The 25796-nt window shown below is 36.7% G+C and overlaps 1 protein-coding gene across 5 annotated transcripts in view; it reads left to right on the forward strand.

Moving 5' to 3' along the window:
• The window catches only part of CACNB2 (calcium channel, voltage-dependent, beta 2 subunit), a 263326-nt gene that overhangs the window by 210243 nt on the left and 27287 nt on the right, over positions 1–25796 (forward strand). For 3 of the 5 annotated variants that reach the window (XM_010578589.1, XM_010578836.1, XM_010578754.1), the window contains 6 exons: positions 10521–10643; positions 15054–15190; positions 17000–17076; positions 21289–21308; positions 24588–24668; positions 24979–25037. In XM_010578589.1, coding sequence (XP_010576891.1) covers positions 10521–10643; positions 15054–15190; positions 17000–17076; positions 21289–21308; positions 24588–24668; positions 24979–25037 — 497 coding nt within the window. Of the gene's footprint in view, positions 1–10520; positions 10644–15053; positions 15191–16999; positions 17077–21009; positions 21144–21288; positions 21309–24587; positions 24669–24978; positions 25038–25796 lie in introns of all 5 variants that reach the window. The other 2 variants (XM_010578512.1, XM_010578675.1) reach the window with 1 other exon arrangement.

Here is a 25796-nt window from a genome sequence, read left to right on the forward strand (position 1 = left end):
TCGCATGTCATACACCCACCCAGAAACCTGTTTTATCTTGTGCTCCGAGCAAGGAACCAAATGAGATGTCTTAAGGAAAAGTAAATAAGAATATTAGGAAATATTAAAAAGAAGTAATTCCATTTCTAGTGCGTTACTGTGAGAGAGTGTTTTTGGACAGGAATGGGATGAGAACTCTCATAAATCTTTAGGCCCTGGTTATGGGCTGCTCTTGGCACAGCTCAGATGAAGAACGACCCAAAGCCTAGCTTTTAGCCAGTCTTATGTTGCTTTCTCCCCTGCATGATTCTGCCTGGTTCCTGGCTTATATCAGAGAAGCCCTATTGCTGCTCTAACTTAATCTGAAAACTTTGGAGGATTTTTTTCTGGCAAAACGGGATCTCCAGAACACATGGGCAAGGGCATGACTCTTACTATAATGGGGCAGGAGAACTGCAGTGCAACAGCAGCTCTGCTGGTGCTAAACCTCCCAGGAACAATTCTATGCAAAGAGAAGGGGAAGGGGTAAGTGCTCACTGGTCTCCCAGATGTTCATGGCTGCAGTGATGGCCAGGCTGAGGACTCAAGATGTGCATTTTTGCCCAAAGGACAAAAGGAGGATTACAATAGATACAGGAGAGTTATCATAGCTGAAGTTAGTGATGTAGAATTTATTCTTCTTTTGTTTGTCATTCTGCCAAAATTAAGGTATTTGGCCTAATATTTTATATGCTTCATATCAGCTTCAGGTAAACTTTATTTAAAAAAAAAAAGAAAAATTTCAGCTAAAACTACGTTTCTGATTAGCTTTGCTTTAAATAGCTCTAGTTCCCAAGTCTCACAGTTGTTCTGCTCTCAGCAAATATTTGAGAAGAGCACAGCCAAAGTGCACCTCAACTCTAATGCTATTCCTCTTACAGAATATTAAGCCATTTGCAGTCTGTTAATTCTGCGATTGAAATTGCAAGGAGTTTTTGGCAGAGGATATAAAGATTTCATTCCTACTGATGGTGTATGAAAACGTCAGTGTGACACTAGAAATGTACTACTTAACGGGATCTTTTTGTTTGTTTTATTTAAACATAGAAAGTTGCACATACACACACAAAATTCAGTTAAAAACCCCGAAACTAAGTATACAATATCAGGTGCTCCAAAGCTAGAAAATGAATGATGTAAAGTGGTTTGTGCTAGCTTAACTTTCCTCGGCAGATACATAAGGCTATAGTCTTCACTGTATAATCTGATTACTTTTAACAAGCAGTTGTTGATTAATTTGTTTCTCCTTGTTCTCTTTCTTGTAGTGGCCCAGTGTTGTATTTATTTTATATTAAGAAGCGAGAAGTATTCACTTCTCTGATGATTTCTTGAGTTTGTGGGGCCTTGTGGAGAAGCTATCTGAATGCTGTGCAAGCATTGATTTGTTCTTTTATAGTGTTGCAGCTGAGCTGCTAAGTCACAGATTGAGATCAAAAGTTTCCATTAACGTTAAGTGACAAATTTAAGAAACCTTCCATCCATAACACTGAGTAGTGAGTAGGATTTGGTATGCCTGGATAACTGGGGACTGGTGCTTTAGTTCCCTGCTGGGGGGATAGGGAGAGGCAAAAGGTGATTCATGCCATTTAAAAAGAGATAAATCATCCCTTAAAGACTGCTTGCCTTTCTCTGTTGAACTGGGTGAGCCTCACTCTGATGGCAAAGATTAATCCATCAGAGAGCTATAGGATACTATAGAGAGCTCCTTGTGTTCCATACATTCTTGATCTGTCGCAAGGGGAGATCCTTCCTGCATGCAAGTAAGGTGCAGTACTGAGACGGGGGAGAATATACGATTCTGAAGTTAATGGTTGTACTGTAATACTGTACATAGTGACGGCTAAGTTGAAGATACCACCACCGTTCCCCTAAGTTAAAGGTACCTCCATTTTCACTTTTCCTAAGTCTGGGATGTTTAACTTTCAACTTTAATAAATGTTCTTTTAGCACAGCTTTAAATGTATGTGCTATGTGTTATAATTTCTGTAATCTGTATCTAGGCTGTCAGGGAGATTTGCAGTAGAGGTTCCATTTGAATTTATATATGAGAAGTATCTCAGTGTAAGATGCACAGAAACAATAAGTGCTCAGCTGAAGAGTAGGATAACATAACCTATGGCATAAAATGTAATCATGTGAAAGGGGCAGGAGCGTTGAGTCAGCTGTAGTGTTTACCATGTGTTGACATAACTTCTCAGTTTTTGTTCGGCATATTAATTAAGAGCTAATATAACATTTGACTTTTCAAACTCTAAAATATCATCCTTGGGACACATATTCATATAACTCCTGGAAATAGAGCAGTCTAGCTACAAAATGTATGTTTCTAATAAAGGAAGAATTTTTCAGCATAGTTTCTTAAAGAACACGTGGTTAACGTATTCTGTAAAAGTCAAACATTTTAACAACATTGACCTTTAGCTCTAGCAGTCATAGAGACTTTCTGACCCAATTGAAAAAAAGAAGTGCAAAATTATTTAAATATTGGAACTAGCAATAAAACTTGCATGTGTAATACTGAATTAAGAAACATTTTCAATGAGACAGCTTTTTTTTCAGGAGCTTTTGATAACATTATCTACATTTTTAACCAACCATTGCATTTTTTATTTATTTAGTGTTTACTTTAGCTTGCTGTGTCACAGATTTATGCTTTTCCTGGAGAATTTTTGTTTGTTACTGCAGATCTTTTCTCTATGTGAACTTCAATTTAGCCAAAAAGCTAAGATCTACTAAAATGCTGTCTCATAAGCTTAAAATGTCTCATAAGCATAAAATGTCCTCATTTGTGACATTGAAAAAAAGAACTTGAAATCCCAGCACAGTATTTTTATTGCAAACGACAGTTTTCATCTGCTGGCTTTTGCTGCCAGAATAAGCATGTTTTCAGTAAGCACAAACAGACTTCTTCAGCTATGCCTGTTTCCAGTTGTTCCCATTAACTCCCCAAGTGGGTGGTACTAAAGAGCCACCTTTCTGGCATACTTGCACACAGACACACACATCCACCGATGAGTTTTGGCATTATGTTCTAATAAAAAAAAGACCCCACTCATATGAGAAAGCTCCGTGTGCGTCACTAAAGCTATTTCAGTCTTTGCTGCCTCCTGAGCTGAATGTAAACCGACATTGGTGACTCTGTCCAAATATGATTTCGTAAAAGGAAGTAGGAAGCATGACTTTCAAGCTCTGTGTGAAGATGAGCTAAAATAGTAACAAAAGCATCTCTAGAGAGTACGAGAGGACAAAAAAAAAAAAATCTCTGAAGCCTACCTATTGGTAAGAAAAAATGGATCTGGCCAGACTTTCTTTTGTACCAGCTGGAGGTGTTAAATTTTATTTCTCTTCTTTAACATTGAGAGCAGGCATTGCTGTAGCAGGGATACCAAGGAACTGGAAGGATTCAGAAGTTTCCTCAGCAAATTCCACTAGTGGCCTCAATCCTAAGGAAAATCACGCTTAAGCTTTAATAGCTGAGTTTCCATGCAGCGTCACTTATGGCCTGCTTAGAGAGTCCAAGAGGAAGGCTGATCACAGCAGTGGCACAGTGGCTTGTGTGATCACGGCAGTGGCTTGTGTAATGGGCACGTCTCCTTGCTGGCCGCTCTTGCAGGAAGGTGCATGTTACTGTCAGGTGCTGGAGAGCAGCGGTTGTGGTGTTTCCTAGGCAAGAACTTGGTGAGCCAACCCTTTGTAAGGTAGCACTGCAAGCACTGGTAATGGCTGGGCATAATTCATGTTGCTTTAGTCTTGCAAATAGATGGTAAGACGTACTTGGATCAAGTAATTTCTCAGTGTCTGAGTCCGTAATGAAGTTTGGCTCCAGAACTACATGTTCTGGCTGGCCACTTCTCTCCCAAACCCCTCAGGAGAGAGATCCATGCTATCAAAAACCTTAATTTAGAAGACTTTGAATCTCATTATACTACTGTTATGCTCAGGCTGCTACTTATTAACTACAATTTTACTGTGTTTTGTTCTCCCACTGTACTTTTGTTTTTCAGCTCCTTCACTTTGTTGGAAGTGCTGAGTACAGCAGCTTGCACAGGGAGGCACTAATTCAAAACTTGAGCCTCAGGCATTAGATGGTTATGAGGGCAGTGCTGTCTGCTGTAGGAAAGTAATACAATGGCTGTCTTAACCTGAAATAATAGTATATCACACACACATACAAACCCTCTAACCTAGTGGTTAAAAAAACCCACCCTCTTTTAGACCACTCCCATTTAAAACTAGAAATTGGTGATTTCCACTTGTGATAACACTTCATTTGCCTTGTACTGGAGTATAACATCCAGTAGTTGTTGTCCATTACAGATTTTTATGTCCCTCACTCATAGATATATGAGTGAACCATAGTTCCTGTATGGTTTTGTACCATGAGGGTGGGCAAATACTGGAGCAGGATGCATGGAGAGGTTGTGGTATCTGTCCTTGGAAGTGCTCAAGACTCACCTGGACACAACCCTGAGCAGCCTGATCTTACCAGACCTGCTTTGGTCAGGGTTTGGCCTAGGTGACACCAGAGGCCCCTTCCAACATCAATTATTCTGTGGTTCTGTCTTGCTACCAGACTTGTTTGATACGTACACCAACACCAGTAAAAGAAGGCCTAATCTTTTCTGGGAAGTGATATTATTGATCACTACTTTTAGTGACAGCAGGTATACTCCAATTTGCTGTTGGGACATCCATGAATTGTCATTGCTTCCTTAGCAATGAGATTGCTGAGCAGATGCTATTGTTAGAGATTGTCCAATTACTTATCTGTAATGAGGATCCAGCAATAACCAGCATTTAGGACGTAAATTTCTTGTGAATTGTTTGTGTACTCAGATGGGTTTGATTTTTGTTTCTTGTGTAACATGTATAAATTAGTGTACAAAATAAAAAATTTAAAACAAGAAAGTTCTTTTATTATTTTTGTTTATTTTTGCATTCTTGAGCTGCTTTTGTGACAGTATATATTTCCTAGCATTGTAAACTTCTTTAAAATAATAATGAAAATCATGTAATTCTGTAAAACATCTAGGTTTTTAAGTGCTTTTGCTTTATATATTTCACTCTCAGTCAACAGCAGGGCAAAATAAAGTGACATATTTTAAGACAGCAGTTATCAGGCCATCACATTGCTATTGATCTTTGTCCTATGTCAGGTATTAACATTGCTTATGGCCCAAACACTATGTACAGGGCTACACTGTGAAAATAGTGCCAAACATAGGTCATCATCTGACATATTTACTCCCTACTAAGACTACTAATGAAAAGTTCAGTAGTAGTATCATCTTTCCTCAGCTGAGAAAAATTGTGTGGTGTTTTAAATTTTCATGAATGCAAACCTGGCAGTGTTTCGAGAGAGACCCATTATATTCATTACCCAAGAGAAAAATAATTCCTTGCTTTCAGCATAAGGTTACAGGTGTCTGTGAAAAGTGGATATGATGAAGGATGCGTAGCATTATGTAGAAATAGTGAGGGAGGAGACTTGCTTTGAGACAAATTTTCCGAACTTTAACACAGATGCCAACGTCGACAAGCACTTTGTCAAAATGATAACTGAAGTCATTTTCTGAGTCAGTCCTTGGCTTAGCTCGCATTGCCTTCATAAAAGATGCATTCTGATTAGCATTCTGGTTTAATTTAAACTGGTGTAAATGCAGTGTACCTCTACTGTGGGAATGATGTAATAGAGTGAGAAATGAGATGGATCAGGGACCCTGGACACTCATCACCTACTGCTGAAGAAAGTAAAGGCAGCCTTAAGCCTTGCTTGTATTTCTGTAGCCCCAAGAGTCATTGCTTCACATAGGACAACCTCAGCTGTAAAAGAAAACGGTTTGGAGAATGCTCTATTCTGTTTTTCTACATTCTGGTAGTGGATGGGGAATAGAGGTACCTCGATTATCAAGCAACATTCCCAAAAGTAGTGGCCATGAGGGAGATGACCTGTTCTGTGAGCAAATTCTGTGTCAGAAAATTTGCCTCCTTGGCTGGGATCCGCAGGGGCTGCATCCACTGGGTTTATGGCACAGCATAAAAAATCTGAAATGAGTTATAGGAAAAAAAGGGTCCTGTCATGTTTTAAGTACATTACTAGAAAACAGACTGTGTTATTTTGCTCTGTTATTGGGTAAATATTTCTCAAATACAAATTCAACAAAGCAGGTGCAAACTCGTTTAAACTGACAAATTGACTGAGACAGATACAATGTGCAAATGCTTGTGTATGCATTCAGTACAAGTTAGTCATAAAAAAGAGTGAGGGAATATAAGTAGTAGAGTATAATAATACTGTAAATAGTATTGACTTAGTAATGAGGGTTGGCATGAAGATGTATAAAGTGAATATAATTTGTGAACCAAAAGGAAGAAGTGAGATCCAGATGGAAGAAGAGAAAATGAAGTAAGGTCTCCTTAGTCCCACTTTAATTTATGACTGTTACCAGAAGTGTACAGCCAAAGCCAAAGCTGGTTTAACAGTTGGTGAATAAGGTTTTGTTGATTTATATTCTGAGTTTAAATCAGAAGCTGAAATTGGTTCATGAAGAACCCCCATGCCAGAGCATGTTCCCTGCTGCCCTAGTGGTACAGATGATGGTAATGTTCATGGTCTGGTTATTGTTCTCCTTGTGGGGTTATTTGGTCAGTGGAATGTTGTATTTTTACAGGGGAAAAAAGGAAAACAGGGTGGAAATGTTCATTCTGAAGATAAGTGAACTTTTTCAGGCTACATTGTTCTCTTGAGAGAGATGAAATGTTAAACTGTTTAACGTCTGGGAGCATCTGTCCTTGTAGTCCAGCCTGTGGATTAACTGAGTGCTAAACTGCCATCACATTTTCATGGAGATTTAGAGAATGAACAGAAAGTGCTTAACTATTTGACCCAGTCTAATTTTAGAACTGTAGAATATATAACCAAATGCTAGATATATTTTAAAATATACATATGCATATGTCAAAAAAAAGGGTTTTTTTTTACATAAGGCCCTAATTACATAACAGCTGGATTTTTTTTTTTAGTTCAAGACAATGTAGTTCAAGAAAACAAGTAGTTAATTTGACAATTCTCTGAAACTTTCAGAATTCTTTATTTATGTAAAAAGGCTAGCATTTAACTTTTATAAATTAATTACTTTTAAATATTCAATTAGATGAATTATTGTAGTCTAATCCCATAGTAATTCAGTGTCCCTTTCTACTAGTATGACAAGTATCTAAAATGGGACACAGCGTTTCTGTAAATATCTGTAGCTCAATATTCTACTTTGTTTTTCTACTCAGAGTTTTACATTAATTTTTTGATGACAGAAAACGACAGGATTTTTTACCTGCTACTTATCTTTCATGTTAAGATAGTTCTGGAGTAGTTACCATTTTTCTCTTTTTCTTGGGTAGTCAGGTGTTGCCCTCTATTAGGAAATTTTAGATCACTTCTGAGAAGTATGTCAAGGACATTAACTTGCTGAAGATGTCTGTTTGTTGCAATGCAGCAGAGATTTTAAAGTCTTTAGCCTAAAATCTTTCATCCACTGATACTATTAGGAGTAAGTCACAATACTCTACTGAGCATTTTTTATATTCACTAGAAGATACAGCAAATGTGAGAATGGATAAGCAAGCATATTATCCCCCCATTAGTGTTTGGTAAAGATTGTTCCTTAATATTTCTATTCTTGTTCTGAGACACATTTCTACAATGACAGCTTACTATAGTTCACAAAAAAGATCGTTCTTAATAACAATGGATGAGTTTTTCCATGCTGTACTATTCAATGATGAAGTATTGTTTGGGAGATTTGACAATTTAATGCTTTTTCATATCTGTATTTTCAGTATTGAAATGAGTAATAGCATAGAAAGCATCAACTCTGTTAGTCTGTAATTTTTAAATTCAGGAAAGTTGTGGGGGTTTGTATGAATATTAAAATCCAGTAATTTATGTTATCTTTTATTTTAAGGAAGACACATGATATCACTGAGTTCAGTGCCGGTGTGACTACTTTTTTTCTTTGTGGTATGCCTAGTTCTGTAGTAGTTAGCTATCTTTTATGTAGGGTAACTAAGTGCTAGCAACAACTGAGAGAATTGTAGAGAAGTTGAATGAGATACAAATTTGAGTTGCTAGGAAGTGGACATACCCGTGTTGCATCAACACTGCAAGGTTTTTAAATTGATGTGACGGAATCACCAAACTTTATTTTTTGGATGATCATTCTCATAAATGCCCATTTTCAGAAATGTAATCATGAATGCATAATCATATCTTGATGCTCTTCTAACAGTTCATCTGTGTAATGACAAGGTGAACTTACTAAGGGCTTATTAAGGGACATAGCATTTACATACTCTAATTTGTTAATATTTTTTTTTTTTCTAGAACAGGTGACCTGGAAAGAAAAGCAATTGACTATTTGCAATATTTTAATCGTGGCTAAACACCAAGAAAGACATTGAACTCTTGGGATGTGTTATTTCAACCCATAAATATATTCAGCTGTATTTAATTTTTTAGTCTGCCATAGGCTTTCCAGTTTAAATAAGTGCCTGTTTAAATGATACCAGTTTCAGTCTTTAAAGCCCTTCTACCAAACCTTTTTTAAGATTCTTAAGATTTTTCCACTAATTTCTAGAAGAAAGAACAGATGGGATAAAGTCCTTTTCCAATAATTTCCTGATCATCTCTTTGTACAAATACATATTTCGATCCAGAGTACCACATAAACATGAAGCCCATTCTGCAGTCCCCTTCCAAAATTTATTTCCATTGAAACTGCCTATTTCAATTCTGGACACAGAGACTCTCTTGACCCCACTATTATGAAAGAGCTTATTGTTTCTCCTTCTAAATTAAAAAGCCTTCCTAGAATGTGCATTTAGATGTAAATTGTTTGACTGTGGTAGTTCATTCAAACATGGGGCTATTTAAGGAGTTCTGAAATAGGCTTTATTGGAATCCTGTGGCTTTTACAGCACATTAGACCTAAATTAAGCAACAGGAAACCTTCTCTTCCTTTATTTCCAACTGTCCTTTCCAGGCCAGGTGGCATGATACTGTCTTTAGAATTATTTATATACCTCCCTCATTATTTTATCAGGTATTTTCATGTGGCAGATTTCTGTCCTCTAGCACTATGCAAGTTGTCAGATTAATCCTGGAAGGAGCAGGCAGGGACTTTTGTTAATCAGAAAAATATAGCATGATTTTTGGGTTCAGATAATTGGGTTTGCTGTCATGAAGTAGGGGATGCATTTTCATATCCTATTTTTTGAGAATAAATGGAAGCAATTCCTTATGGAGGAAATGAGATACTTTTTTGCTTGTCATCTCAGTGAAAGACCATATTTTTAACCAAGCCAAAGTGATGATGGATACCAACTAATAAAGCTAAAATTGTTGTCTGGTAGAAGCTTTAGTATATTTTCAGACGAAAACTTACGTCATGCTTTCCTCCATCACTCGTGAGCACCTCAGAGACTCAGTTCACATCTTTAAAAATATTTTACTAGCCATAATGTACAGGGACTTCAAACTAGATCATAAGAGCACTGTGGAGGATATTGGAGTGGGCTAAAAGTTTAGCCTGGGATAGGACAATGGTGGGTCCCAGGGACACTGTGTGATATCCTCTATCAGGAGAGCAAGCTCAAGGTGTTTTTTGGTGTAGAATAAACCAGAATAAAGGTGGTTCTCCTGTATTCTGGTTGCACCTCTGAGAAGAGTTGTACCTCTATAGCTATAGGCTGAGCTGAGCTCGATGGCAGCTGTTACTACCTGCTTGACCATACCTGTGCAGAAAGCTGTTCAGCACCGGTGGGGCTTGGAAGGAGAAGCTGTGCGGGATGCTGGAGGGCAGCTGTGGGGCCAGGGGGGCCACTGACTCTTCCTGCAACTGCTTCTTGAAAACAAAACTTGTGAAGATCCTGTAACTCACTGATATCAACTGCCGGTATAGGTTGTAGTATGAATTATGAGAACGAGCAAATCTCTCTGTGGCTGGTATGTGGTAACGACCTGATGATCTGAGGGCACATTACTGCATTCTCAGAGTGGCTCTGCAGTGAGATGTCTTGCTTAGGAATCACCTGCAGCTGCTGACACCGCTCCTCCTAATTTGTGATTTCCCTGAAGACTACTTGGGGGCTGTCACGTGCTCCTCCGTAGCTCTGGGTAAGCACAGCAGCAGAACTGCAAGCGGAGCACTGTATATGGATTGCCAAATGGTTTATGACATCTAATTATTGATTTGACTTGTTCCAAATTAATTTGGAGCACTACCAGCTAGAAAAAAACTTGTATTCTATCGAATGTGTTGATATTAAATAACTGAGGTAAGTAAACGTGATGCTTCATGATGTTTTACATGGACACTTCGTGAGTTCTCTGTAATTTTTATGATTTTAAAAAGACAACTTACAGAAAACTTCCTCTGTGTATATGTTCGTACATATGTATGTGTTTGCAAGGGAAATCTTCATGCTGTTTGTCTTTTGTTTTGCAGACAAAACCTGTTGCATTTGCAGTTCGGACAAATGTTGGGTACAGTGCAGCTCACGATGATGATGTTCCAGTCCCAGGCATGGCCATCTCATTTGAGGCTAAAGATTTTCTTCATGTTAAAGAAGTAAGTCAAACTAGAGAAGTAAGTGAATCTCTCTTTAAGGCTCTATTTGAGTAATAGTGCTACTGTTCCTTAATGTTAAGAAAAAACTTCATATTCTCAAAGCACTACACAAATGTTATATAAATAAGGTAACTGTGTATAAGGAACTGAATGTTCCTTGAAATACTGTTCTTATAAAAGCAATGGCACAAATGCCTTACAATCAAATTAATGAAGTTTGGAAAGCAAGTCTTTTCTTCTCTAGTAAAAATCACTTATTTAGAGCTTTAAAAATCTACATCTGCATATTCAATGATACAATATTTGTGGGGTTTACCATTCTAGTACTCTGAGGGGTCATTGTGATTCAGCAGCCAAGGGTTGATTCTCTTCTATTTGTGTGACTGGATCGCAGTTAACCCCCAAATCCTCAGGTCTCCTTTTTTTCACTGAAGTTACTTCCCTGGCACAGACAGTATTTTGTTAACAATTACATACTGAAAAACTGATGTGATGTTTCAGGATGGACATAGCAACTGTCAGAAAAGGCGCCTTGCATTTGCTGCATTGGTTTTCTTTTCCTGTAGTTTAACTTTGAAATTTTTCAATTTTTACAGTTTCAAACACCTAAAGTCATTTTCTTTCTCTGCTCCTTGCAAGACAATCCAAAGCAAATAAGTTGGTAACTTTCCCATACAGGATCTCCTTAGCAGCCCGCTGTGCCCTTCTGAATGATTCCCTCACTTTATGAGATTTCCCAGCTTCTGGTCATACTCCATTGTGTTTTGTCACAAAATGGTCCATCTGGAAATAGAGGTTTATAGCAGAAGAACTAGAAAGTTAGCTTAAGGATGAGAGCAACTCAGCCATGCATGTGAAATTATGTCTTTGCCCCATTTTAGATTATCAAAAAATCCCTCAGTAGTTATGATTGATGATGCACAAAGATTCTGCTACTGCAGGTGCTTTGTGGAAGTAAGGAACATTCCTAATACACAGGTAGAAATACAGGTGAACAGAGACTAAGGAAACAAAAAATGGGCTTCTAGTGCCTCCATACTGATGACTAGTGATCATCATTTTCCATATATATTAAAAACACAAAAAAGGGATAATTTGGATTCAAACTGTATATAGGGAAGAAAATATGTCTTCTTTCTGATGATAGTGCAAAAGAATTGCTCTGTTCTGTCTTGTGACGAAAGTAGAGATGAGCAGGCACAGAGCCTTGGCAAAAGAAAACCATCAGCATTCTCTGGTGAGTCTGGAATATATGGCTCAATTTGGTTAGATTAAATGATTTTGTGTAGTCATCTGTTCCATCTGCATTTCGAACCAGCTGGTAATCTCAGATTTCACATCAGGTCTTTCCCCTGTTTCCATATGAGCCAGAAACACAGTGTTAGCAGATTTTCTGTTATAATTTATGCTTTTTTCCTCACGGCACAACTTAGACTGAAATGTAAATATGCATGGGAGAGAATGAGGAAGAAAAAGTTTCCTGAACTCTTCTGGATCTCCAGAAATGCCTTGGAAGGAAGCTTAGCTCAGCTGAGTTGTTGTATTGTCTGTGGCTACATGTAGCACTGAGGAATGGAAAAATACGTTAAAATGTTCTTGCAGCTTTGGATGTAATAGAACGGGCACTCTGCGCTAATTGCCTTTAAAAAATACCTGGTCTTCTCTCAAAGCAGTTAAGGGAAGTTGACTGTCTAGCGGTGCTAGGCCAGAGCTGGTTTGTGGAAGGGACCCTGCACCTGGGCCAGGTGCACTGCTGGGAGGGAGCGGTGGGACAGGACCCGTGAGGCGTCAGACCTGGGCTCTCATGAGTTTAGCAGCAGCTCTTGGGTCCGGGCAGGTCGAACCTCTTCAGGATGGTGCCCCGAGCAGTGCCCTGCCCTGCGCAGGTGCGTCCTCCCCGTCCTTCCTCCATGGCCGTGCCCTGCTCGCTCTCCAGGGCTCTGTATCCCACCAGATACTGCTCCATCAGTAGTTTTGCTGCTCCCTATAGTTAATGCTGGGAGAACTGAGATGTCCAAACTTTAATTATTTATGTGGATAAAAAGTAAAAAAAAACATGCTTGGCTATAAAATGCAGTGTTGCTTTCATATTTTTTAGCTAACTGGTTGCTAGAAATAAAGAAATCTAAGTTAATCTCCGATAACTTTTGCCTGCATAGTAATGCCATATTCCATCAATACTGTGCTCTTCTTGTCTGCGAGGAGTGTTCTCCAATTTGTGCTGCTGAGAGGGCTCAAACAAGAAAAACCTCAGTTCAAAATGTACATGGGCAATGGTGAAAAGTACTGCAATGATTATGAGGGAAATTTATGTTCATTAGGTTACATTCAGTAAAACTGAGTACATATAAAGATGAAGGATTCCTTCCTGCGTGAAGAAACATGCACTGCATCATAGTCACTCGTGAATCTTTTGAGGCTTTAATGCATGGCCATAATTCTGCTTAGCATTTAATTCATATTTGTGTTTCCCTTGGCGCTCCAAGCACAGGTGAATTACAGAGAATCACTCACCCCAGCCAGCACCTTGAGAGCTGGACACCTTGCTACCAAGATTTCCACTACAGCTTTTTAAAATTAGAAAGTATTATATGTGGTATTATTTACTTATAAAAGTATTGTATCCTCCTTTTCATATACTGACACAGCAGTCATCTTTGAGACTTTGCAGGAGTGAATTCCACATGCTTTTATTTTTGTATGAAGAAAAAATTCCTATGGATTTAGCATTTCTATCAATTATAAAAAAATTAATGTTGCATAGTAGTCTGTTCCACTGTAGGACAGCATAAAAAAGTAGTGGCTATTCAGATTTTAAGTTAATGGTGGTTTTTAATTATCTATCTCTTCCGTTTACCAAGTTAATGATACTACTTCTGCAGACATCATGTATACTGTAGAGCAGATCCATATAATGGCAACCTCCACTGGCTCAATTGCTATAGTCTTCCTCTACCTATATTATCCTAATACATAATGCACATACATATCTTTAGTTAGCATTTTGCAATGAAAGGTTCTGATTTTAATAATATGTTTCAGTTTAATACAGCTTTGAGAAAGTGCTATTCCAGCTTAGCTCCCTTTTAAATGTTGGTATTCTTACTCATAAAGGCATCCCACTGGATGAATGTTATAGATCCCCTTATGTTTTATGAGCTTAAAAGTGCATTCATTTTAATCTTTATTTTTTGTTAGCTAAATATCTTAAAGTTGGTTTCAAGCATCACAACATTTCTGTAGTAGCCAAAATGAAAGATAATATTGCAATTTAGGTTGTGTAACATTGAGCCACCAATGTTGTATTCTCGGTGAAATTAATTCCTTTTTATGGGAGCCCACACATTTTACATGTTTTACTCCTAACTGTACACTTATTAAAATTACTTATTAAATAATTAAAAATGCACTATAAGATATACATTCATAGCTTCAGATTCAAGAAGGCAACTTCTCTTCCCATTCAGATGTTCTCTTACAGTTTCATAAATAATCCACATTATCCAAAATTCATATTTGACGGTAGTTATTCCTATGGAACTCCTAGAGTATTGCATGTGGGGCCATACATAACAGTGACCTATTCTCATGCAAAAATGGTGAATAAATAATACAGGAAAAAGCAAATAGTTCTGCTCTACAGACCTCTGCAAAACAAACAAAACCCCCTGTGTGTGTATGAATCAATATTATTAAATTAGAGTAGTCATCTCATATAGCTGAAATTCAGTTAATTGGACTATATCTTGTGCATTTGTATAATTTTAAGGTTTTTTAGTTATCCAAAGATATACATTCCTTGTGGATCTATCACAGTATGTTTAAGATGCGGATCACATGAGCTGTATGCAGTAGAGCATATATAAGCAGTGGAATGTAGTCATATTTCAGAAGATTTTAGTGGGTTCAGAGAAGTGGGGGAGTTTGAGTAGTATTTTTATTTTAAATAGAGAACTGAATATAATGGAATAAGAAAAATAGATTATTACAGAGCTGTAAAAATTGTTGCAGTGTGTAGGAGCAGATCAGAAGAAATGTCTGGTGTCCACCAAGGAGAAACATCAAGGGAGAACAAAAGCAGTTATCATGTATGAGGGGAAAAGACTGTAAAGCAGAAAAAAGATAAAGATGGGGAGATAGGTGGAAATAGCAGCCAGGGAGAATCATGGAGTCTATGGAGGAAGGTTTCTGCCTAAGTACTGTACATTTTAATAATTTGCAAGGTATAATTATTTTAATGTATTTCTGAATATTAACACAATTCTTCATTGCTATAATAACATAGCACAGTGATTAAGAAGAATTACATAAAATCGCTTAGCTGCAAATTAAAAATAATAACAAAATGGTCCCAAATACAGTAATTTCTTAGTACATGACTTCTTTTTTTTTTTTTTTTTTAATCTGTAGAAATTTAATAATGACTGGTGGATAGGACGGTTGGTAAAAGAAGGCTGTGAAATAGGATTCATACCAAGCCCAGTCAAACTAGAAAACATGAGGCTGCAGCATGAACAAAAGGCAAAACAAGGAAAATTCTACTCCAGGTAATAACAACAAATCATTAAAAATAGTAGCATTGACAGTGACACAACTTGGAAGTTAATGCTGTTTATCCTATAGTTCTGTTTAATTATTGTAATTGGCAGCTACAAACATTTTGAATCAATGAACGAATTAATATTTATTTATATAGTTAATGTCATTGCCATTTGAGAGAGAAAGTAGATATTTAGGTTGGTGGTCTGTGGTGGCCTACAATGGCTATTATTCCATTTTATTTTCATAAAATATTTGCAAATATGTGTTGCAGTTAGTACATTTACTATGTGCAAGCACAATTTTTTACTTAAAAATCGTTCTCCCTAAATTCTTTAGCATGTGTTACTTGTTTTCATGATCTTGCAATTTCTAAACACTTTTAAAGCTGATTTTAGAAATTACAGAAAATGTCAAGGTGATTTTATTTGTAAGCTGAAGCCAGTGCCTGTTAGTTAGCTCTTAGGGAAAAAAAGTGTTTTCGTCTTGTCAAATTCATTGCCTACAAATACAGTTTTTAAGAATATTACATTGTGTGATGGAAGTTTCATGTCAAGTCATTTTTTGTCTCTGACTGCAGCCATCAGTACATAAAAATAAAGATTCAGTATCTAAATGTATTGAACAGTACTCCAAGATGGTAATAAGGTCATCTTTACTGTAGAATTCTTAATAAAGTAGTTTTCCAGTAAACATTAACGCATGTGGAAGCAAATGCTGCTTGCTTCCCTTTGGGTGTATTGGAAACAAATATTTCCAGTATGTCTGAGTGGGATGGACCTGGCATTGAGAAGACAGCTGGGAAACGTTTGGGAAGGCAGAAAGGCTCTCCTACTTTGATAGGAAGGGCAGCAGTGTTTGAAGAGTATGTCTGCACAGGAGGAGACCAGGGTGCTGAAGTGCTCACATGCATTCGCCAGCTGTGAAGTGCCTTCCCTATGAGCGTGCTGTCCTCAGCAGGAGGATGTCAGGTTCCTTATTCCTCTTGTGACGCTTCTGATATAGCCAAATCTGACCCAGTGATTCGATCCCTTTCCAAACTGTAAAGGCTTCCATTCTCCAGAACTTCTCACTGGAGGTAACACTGTCCTATGCCACAAATGCATTTACTTAGTGCTTATTAATATTTTAAGAAGGAGAAAGTGGAAACTAGTACTATCACATGAATTATTTGAAGAGTGAGATAGCCTTTCTTACATTCTTTTCAGTGCTTTTCTCGTTACGGTAACTGAAATAAAATGACTAAAAATATTGTTTCATTTTCACAACTTGGATAGGTTTTCACAAAGCAGAACTTGACAAATCCCTAGACTGCTTTATCTTCATTTGAGAGACTTTTTTTTCTTCCTAGGTGCTATTTGGTATTGAGACAGCAAAAGAATTTGTACTTTAATTAAATTGAAAAGATGTTAGGCAAACACTCTATCATTTTCATTAGGGAGCTCTTAATAACTCTTCTGTTAAAGGAAACAGATATGCTCACTGGCTTAAGAATTAGTCTTAGTAATAACTAGTAATATTAATAAATATGTATCAGTAGCCATATTAATAATTGGATCACATTAATATCATGAGGTGGTGAGAGCATATGCAGCAGAATGAAGTTGCACAGCAGAACAAGGAGCATGATTGATGTTTGCAGTTCCTCAGTCCTCAAAATGTACACACATTCTGTGTAAGATGTATATTTTATACTTCTGCCAGAAATACCGTTTGTCTCTCGGCTAGCAGCTCATTTAGAAGGCAGGTAATAAATAAACTAGAACAAATACTGAGAAAGCTATGAAACTTCAAACTAATGTGTTGCTTTACTCCAGTAAATCAGGAGGAAACTCTTCATCCAGTTTGGGTGACATCGTTCCTAGTTCCAGAAAATCGACGCCTCCATCATCTGGTGAGTAGTTCAAGAACCCTTCGGTTTACAGACTCATGCACCTATCTGTTAAAATTTATGTACAGTTAGTCCTATTTTTCTTATTCCCTGTACTTCACAGGTATAAGGCTGGGTGGTTGTGTTGCCCTATAAGGCTGCTTTGGGTAGGTTTGAAGTAATGGAGTCAATGCCATCAAGTTCAGGAAATGATAGGGCTCTTAACAATGCACAAAATTCCCTCTTTGCTTTTACCATGGTGTCTTATAGCAAAGACATAATAAAATTATGAGACTGCGTTGCAGTAGGATAGTTAGAGGTTTGGTCTGGTGCAAGCACTCCTGCTGAACAACAGATACCTTCTGGTACAGGAGAAAAAGCAGCAATAAGAACAAAAACTCCCAAGAGGTTTCTGCAGTAGCATCAAAACCAGCATTATTTTCTAATAACAGGAACTTTTAGTTTCACAATTCTGATAAGGATGTGCTTCACATAATTCTAGCATATTGGATATTTTTTGCCTTTTGTGACAAATTTTTCACAAATATTGTTCTGTATTTAGAGCATCAACAGACAGATTTAACTTTAGTTAGGTTGGATTCAAGAGGTATGAAGCAAATACATGGTGAGTTGGTGGAGGAAACTGGCATTAGCTCCTTGAAAAAAGCATAGCAGAAGATTAACAAAAAAAAAAAAAAAAGAAAAAGAATTCTACTAAGTTCAGCTGCTGCATTGCTGGATGTTTTATCTTCTCCTGAGAGAGAAAATGTACATTTTGAATACCCGAATTCAGAAAACATTAATGAATGTTGCTAGTGACTTGTCTATGGAGGCAAAGACATGTAGTTTCCAATCATATTAGTTTATATGGAGCCTGGTCTACAGAGCAGTCATCTTAAAATGATCCTAAAGATTTTAAAGTATTTACATGGACATTAAGAGAGACAGAGGAATTCAATCAAGTTATGGTAGTAGCTTCATTTGATTAAATTAATTGAAAAATATATCTTTCTTGTGAAACCATGAATTTGTTTGTAACAACCAACTTTATTACAATTGCAGTTTGTTTATCAAAATTTCGCTTAAGTTCCCTACCTCTCTTTTCTTTTGGGGGAAGCATATTTTTAGGTTACTAATACGTGTCCATCACAAGTCTGTAGAACACACCTTAATCTTTTATTTCATGATGGCTTTAAACTGTCATATTTACTGGTAAGGCCCACTTTTTCAACAACTACATTTTTGCAGTAGAAGTGTCCATGGATCTATGTTGTAATTTTATAGTTAGAGCATCTGAAATGCTATAATATTCTTTTGTATCCTAAAAACAATTGGAGATCAGTACATAGGAAATTTCCAGAATGTTGCACAGAATTTAGAGGTAAGGGAACAGGTCGCATGCTTAGGTTACCAACTGACTGATTGCTAGCCATCCTGTAATTTTCATTGCATTGAATCATTTCTTCAGACAGTAGTTTTCAGAAACATGGTTTTCTGGAGAAAGAAGGAAATCTGGTAAAGTTTATTCAGTTACATTGAAGATTTGGAGAATATTTATGAATAGTGCACATTAGCTTATTCTGTGATCTTAAGATTTTGGGGCTGCAGGGGTTTTTTTTGCTTATCTTAAGACATCCCAAGAAGGGGGGAAGAGGCATAGTTTGTGACTAACACAAGAACTCAAGTGACTTTGAAGTACAGTTCAATTATTATTCCCAGGCCTCCTCTTTTTGAAAGTATAATAAATGACAAATACATAAATTATTTAGTGAGTTGAAGAGATCTTTTTTTGACTTTGAGTCAGGGATATTTTTTTTTTTCAATATAAACTAGTGCCACAAAACAAAAAAAAACCAAACAAGATGAAGAATCGGTGAAAAACAAATGAAGAGGAGGCTCATTGCCATTTAAATAATCAATATTATATTGATATAGTAATCAATCCATACAGTGTCCTCACAGACCACCAAACAGGATGAGGATAATGGTGAAAATTACTTTGAAAAAATCCCAATGAACTAAAGATAATTAACAGTAAAAGAACTATCACGGAAGATGTGGCATAGTGTGAAGACTGAGAATGAAAAAAGGAGATATTGATATCTAGCTGATCAAATGATGCATTTCTTTTTTTCAGGAAAAACTTAACAACCCTGGTTTTTCTTCACTGGTGATTTTAGTTGAACATAGAACTGAAGGAGTTTTAATATGCCTTATTATGAGTGATTTATAGAATCTGTGCTGGCCTGTATTCAAGAAAAGATAATGTTCTTTTTATACTTATGAAGAGGATGAAGGAACAGTGTTGCTGGAAGAAAATGTTACATGATTTCTGTGGCTGTTTTTAGGAGCAGGAGTATAGAAACAGGGTGCGGATCTACTTACAGGCTTTCCTGGCAAGGGCAGGCTCAAAGGCACAGTTCTGTAATTCAAGGATTGTCAGGCATCATGGCATTTGATCTGTGGATAATTCAGATGGGAAAATATACTTTATTCAAACAGAAGAGATCACTGTCCCAAGTGTCTCTTAAATCAGTAGCTGCACATAAGCTTGACAGAAATATTTTTGTTGCATAATTTAATAGCACATGCCACTGTATTAGTTGATGTCCCACTCATCAAGCAGCTGAAAGCAGGTCACTAAGGTGGTTGCATAATAGTTTGCAATGATTAATTATGGGTTTGGATAAAGTCAATGTAAACGATACTGCTTACAGATCTATTTAGAGTTAGATTCAGTTCGACATAATGGCACGGCAAGATAAGCATGTGTTACCAGAGTGTGTCAAGAGGTGAGTAAGATCTTTACACACAAAGGTGATGTTGTACAGCATTTGTGTGGATCAATTTTGTGTATGTACTTGCTTTCTGAAGACAAATTTAATACATTGCTTCAGATCAGGATTGAGCATTGTAAACAAGAAAGCTTTTTTTTGTGTGTTTGGTTTTGGTTTGGTTTGTTTCGGATGTAGTTAGCAGGTATCTGTTGGACTCGGCATTCAGGATAACATGGCTTTGCATTTTGAAAATGTATTTATTTCTGAGTCCATGATGATTTTTGCTTAAACAGTTGTTACTTACTTGCTAAAGAGGGTAAATATTTTATATTTATGATATAAGTGTTGTGTGCTGTATATTCTTTTGGCATAGGGGTTGAACAGCAGTGGTTTATTGTATTCACTACCATTTTGCCCTGCCTGCATCCTCACTCTTTACAACAGGATCCAGGTCTCTGAGACAAGCTGGGATCAATTTCTTCTCTTCTGCTACCCATTCTTTTTAGTTTTCACTATTAGTGGGTCTGTTTCTATTATTTCTAATAAATGTATCTTATAACTACTCTGCATTTTTAGTTAAAATGGTTGAAAATGCCAATTGTAGTCCACTCTGAGATAAATGTAGATGTTATTGTACCAGTATCAAGCTGATTTTGTCTTCAAAAGTGATTTTTCTTCTGTTTCTTAATTTCCTATAGACAAGCTAGTGACATTTCAGATTTCAGTTGATGATACCCATTTTGAATTAGTGTTCATTGCTATAAAATAATTCAAATGTTGTTGGCCAAGTTCTGTTGTTTACATTGGTGAAAGTCTTATCTATTCCAGTGAACCAGTTTGGACTTACACTGGTGTAACAAGAATGAACTTGGCCATTGCTCTGTTTTGTAAGAGTAATTCTGTGTATGTCTGATGTAGCTGTGTAAAAGGGGATCAGAGGAAAACGTTATAGTAGCTGTTACAGATTGCCTTCTGTGTTCTAATCCTACTGTACTGCACCTTTAAATTTTTCCCTTTGTTTTATTGTGTTTTGTACTCATGGATGATTTTTTTAAATTTTCATTTATTTATTTATTTATTACTCTGGACAGTTTTATTTCTCTTTGCCTGTTATTTCCTTTTTAACCTATCTTTACTTTCCCTGTCATCTGATAATTCTGAATTGTTTGTCTGTATATAGCTATAGACATAGATGCCACTGGCTTAGATGCAGAAGAAAATGATATTCCAGCAAATCATCGCTCCCCCAAACCCAGTGCAAACAGTGTAACATCACCCCACTCCAAAGAGAAAAGAATGCCCTTCTTTAAGAAGGTAACACCGACTTCCAAGCTCCCATCTGTCCACCTGCTCACCTGCACTGCGTCACATTTCTAGTCCTGTTAACTGTCTGCGTCCTTTGACAAGCCAATAACATGCATGCTTTGTTGTTCTTTGTTTCTTTTCCATGCTGCTGTAGCTAAGCAGAAGCAGAAATCGGTAAGTTTATATCAACAGTACCTGTGTTCATCCTGCCACTGGCATCATTAGCATTATTAACAATGCAGCTATTCTAGGATTAAGGAAGAAATGTATCAAGCTGTTAGTGGATTCAGTACAAGAAAACAAACAGTCCCAAGTTCAGCGCATCTGTGAAGCTCTGCTACAGTACTTATCCTTTTTGATGGAATAATAGGACACACTTAGAAGGCCTTCTAAAAGTTTGAGAAATTTATTTCTAACAAATCCATGTAATGCACCTCTCCAGTGCATGCTTATTCTATCTTTCTCAAGTTGGTTTTTTTTCCTTATAACTCAGTCTATTGAAATCATTATTGGAATCTAATCAGATACTCAAATTGTACTTAGAAAACAAATAGTCAAAAACATTGTCTTTTTAATTTAGTCAGTATTTAAACTTCTAATTTACTAGGTGCAAAATCTGCAGGTGAACAAGACTAGTGGAAAACCGCAGACTTGTTTTGACAGTTTACTTTGAGTTTTTCCTGTTATCATGTATAAATTATCAGCCAAATGTTCTTGCCATCCATCAGTCTGACTTTTTTAATGTCTCAGCTATTGGAAATGGTACTGGTGGTTCCCAGGAGAGCCAATGTCTCTCCATAGATAACCCAGATAACTACAGAATTATGCAATCGGCATCCTGTTACAGCAAACTGCAATATGTTTCTAGGATCTTTGCTGGAGTAAGTTAATAAGACATTAGGTAGCAGCCAAACTATGCAGTGAAATACCACATTTCTACTTTGCTTTTAAATCTTTAGTCTTCATAGCTCTTATTCATTTTTTTTTAACCACTCACTTAAATCTACAGGTAACAACAGACTGTTATAGTGCTTATAAACAGTGCCAAGTGACACTGTTGCCTGTCCTGTGGATGCTTTCATGTTTAGTAAATAAACCTTTTTTTTTCTCTCTCTTTTGTTCTTGAACTCTTTTAAATAATATTGGATCCTTCTCATTTCCAAAGTCACCAGTATTTGCTTCAGTAGGGTCTGTTAAGTACTGTGTCATTCACAGCCCACTATGGAAATCCACAGCAGTTACTTGCTTCTGAGTAATTCCTTACTTAATCATATTTATAACCAAATATAAATGCTAAGGAAGAATAATACATGTTGACATGTATTGGATGCTACCTGCATAAGCATCTCTTGAAGATGCAGCTCTTAGATGAACCACCTTGGACCTGGATGGTGGCTAGTCCCATCTTAGTCTTCATTCTCTGGTGCCTCTTTTCTTCCATATCAGAATCATTACTAGTTATAGTGGGTTTTGTAATACTGACATTTTCAGTGAATACTAGATGGGCATCCCAAACTAATCTACATAGTCAAACCACTGAGCAAAAGCTGTATGGTCAAAACTATGCTAGTTTTTATTCTGAGTTCATATTTGAACTTGAATCTGCAAGTGAAAGCTGTATAACTCAGTGCCAGTCTCTTAGAAAATACTAGATTCTCTAATGCTAAATTAAAGAACTTTAATGCTTCCATTAGATAACTTTCACTCAATTTTCTGCTGACAGCTTCATTACTTCAAGCTGTAAAGTTTAGAGAAAAAAAAAAAAGGCTTTTTTCGACACAACAGATTTTAAAAATACCCCATATTCCATCAAATAAGGTAATTTCTGTGCTTTCCCTGATTTTCAAACAGCTCCTTAACTTCTAGCATGAATACCTTTGGTTCAGTCAGCCACATTAAGACAAAGATCTGTTGCATCAGGACACTCATGCTATAAGCACTTACACATCTGTAATGAATTTTTCTTAGGATCTGTCTCTAATACGCTTATCAGATTATTAGTGATATTAGCAAGAACAGTGGAGGGCTGCATTTTGATACTGCCACAGCATAATTGCAGGGGTTTACTTTGAAATATGTTGAGTCAGATTCTGCACTGTGTAAAATAAATTAATTTCACATGCTTATGATGCCTTGGGCACTGGTATTCATTCTTATGTTACTAATTATCTGGTGAAGCTACAGGTAACAAAAAATAAGATAAATTATGTTGAAAAACATTCACAAAAATGTTTTCCATGTTTTAGACTGCTTTAGACTGCTGCTTGTGTAGCATTGTGTGCTGTCACTGTATTAATGTCTGTCTTTGTGTTTTTGTGTTTTGGAATGTATATACTTATTTTAATGTTATTGTGAAACACCTTGGGATACATTGAGTACTGAAACAATGAACAATGACTGTATTCTGTGATCTCGACTGATGTATTTGTACTATGTAGGCATTTGAAAAATAGATCTGGCATACCTTTTTTCCATATCACCCACACATTCCTGGGTTTGGATTTCAATCATTTTTTCCCCCAAGACAAAGATAAACCAAACCTTCCCTTACAAACAAAAAACTCTTTCTGATAAGACTCATTCTCAGTGATATATATTGAGTAGCCATTTATTAAAGGAAAAAACCCCAGTTTAATTTGTTTATATTTTATTTTGATAACAATATAAAAACATTTGCAATCTTTGGAAGCAGGCAATCTTTTTATCTTTGTATTTTAAAATGCTTTTTATAAATTGTGCATGATACATCAGTAAGTAGTTTGGTGAATATCATACTAACAGAATCCATTCTTGGGCAGTGACAGGAACTTCCCAAAGTGGAAGGATTGCTATCCCAAGCTCTGTTTATGAAAATGTTCTAGAAATACTAACTTGATCAGTCATTATTTTGTTTTCATTTGCAAGTGAATTGCGGATGCAAATGTGGAAGTCAGACTATGAGTACTCCCATGGGAATTTGCAGTGGTGTCACAATGTTTTGTCAAGCGGTGGGCAGATCTGAACATAAAAAGAGATGTGTTATGCTTTTCCCGTCCCTTTTTGTTTTATTTTTCTCTTTCATAATTTGCCTACATAAAATTTTGGTGGGAAACAGATGTCACAGCTCTGGAGTCAATCATTTCAAATCGTTAACTGTTGGAAATAACCTTTTCAATTTACCAATTAGGAATTACGAACTGGGACATGTGAATGTCTCCAGAATAACAGTTTTATAGCTATCCAGAACAAATATGAAAACAGTAGGAAAAACAAAAGTCAAAGAAAAGCTTTTTCAAAAGAAATTCCTGAACCTTTTATGTCCCTATCCTCTAATACCTGTTTTCAGGAAAAGTTAATGAATCCATGATTCCTGTGTTGGTGACATCACTGGAAATTCAGAGTTCCTAATATTGTAAGTAATGTGTAACACTTTCTCTAGGTGTTGTGATGCTGAAAGCTTTTTCTGTTTTGCAGACAGAGCACATCCCTCCCTATGATGTAGTGCCTTCTATGCGACCAGTAGTTTTAGTGGGGCCTTCTCTGAAGGGATATGAGGTAAGTGATTGTTGTGAATGGTTTATTTTGCCAAAAATATTGTGCTTCATTTGTAGTTGAATGTTCAAAGGTAATTAAGCTGAATAACATAATTTATATCATAGACAAAAGTCTAGACAGTTTTTACTTCTACTAGATAGCTGTTTATTTGTGTTTCATTTCATATCAGAATTCAGATTAAGAATAAATTACATTCCAGTCCTATTGTTCAGGTATAAGATGTACTGCCAACTTTATTACATATTATTATTAGCATCAAGTATTATGAATTTCCTATATGATTATGAATTTGTTGTTTGTTTCCTTCTAGGTAACAGATATGATGCAAAAAGCATTATTTGATTTTTTAAAACATAGATTCGAAGGGCGGTAAGTACTTTGCAATGCAAATCTACTTGAGTTCAGGTCCTATTTAGGTAGTACCAGGTTTTTAAGAAATAATTACTTTCTTTTTGTAGAAAAATAGGAATAGCAGCTAATTTCTTGATCAGTGGACTATAGTGTGGATTGGAAGTTTCCTTAGCACAGCACGCTAAGGCTGTGTTGCAGTGGAAAGTGTTCAGGGGCATATATTGAGAGTGGCAAAAAGGTTGTCTTCTTCTTGATGACCGTGACATTCACGCTCCAAATTGCTAGATATTTATCTACAGATTTAATAAATGTTTACTCTTAAAAAGTTATTTTGTTTAAGTATTTTTCTAATGGTATCTCATTACTGCTGCCTGGGTTCTGTACAAACTGACAAGGGCCACCATTCCTTCTCAGCTCTAGTTCCTTACAGTGGCATCTAACTTGGAAAGAGTGATACGAGATTCAGACTATGTAATGTATATGATGGCAAAACTCTTCATCCCTCAAGATGGGAGCTTGGTTTGACAGTAGTGCTGGACTCTGTAATGGGAAGTCTCAAAAGGACTTCTTGGAGGGGGAGCTGTCCTCCACCTTGCTGAAATAAGGTCACCCTTGGTAGCAGATGGGCTGCACTTCACTGGGTTTTGATCTGAGTGCTGTTACAGCCTGTCCCCCACAGCACACTAGGCAAGGTCCAATGTGATTTCATAGAATCATAGAATGGTTTGGGTTGGAAGGGACCTTAAAGATCACCTAGTTCCAACCCCCCTGCCATGG

The sequence above is a fragment of the Haliaeetus leucocephalus genome, unplaced genomic scaffold, assembly GCF_000737465.1.
Source record: "Haliaeetus leucocephalus isolate CR32 unplaced genomic scaffold, Haliaeetus_leucocephalus-4.0 Scaffold0, whole genome shotgun sequence".
Classification (NCBI taxonomy): domain Eukaryota; kingdom Metazoa; phylum Chordata; class Aves; order Accipitriformes; family Accipitridae; genus Haliaeetus; species Haliaeetus leucocephalus.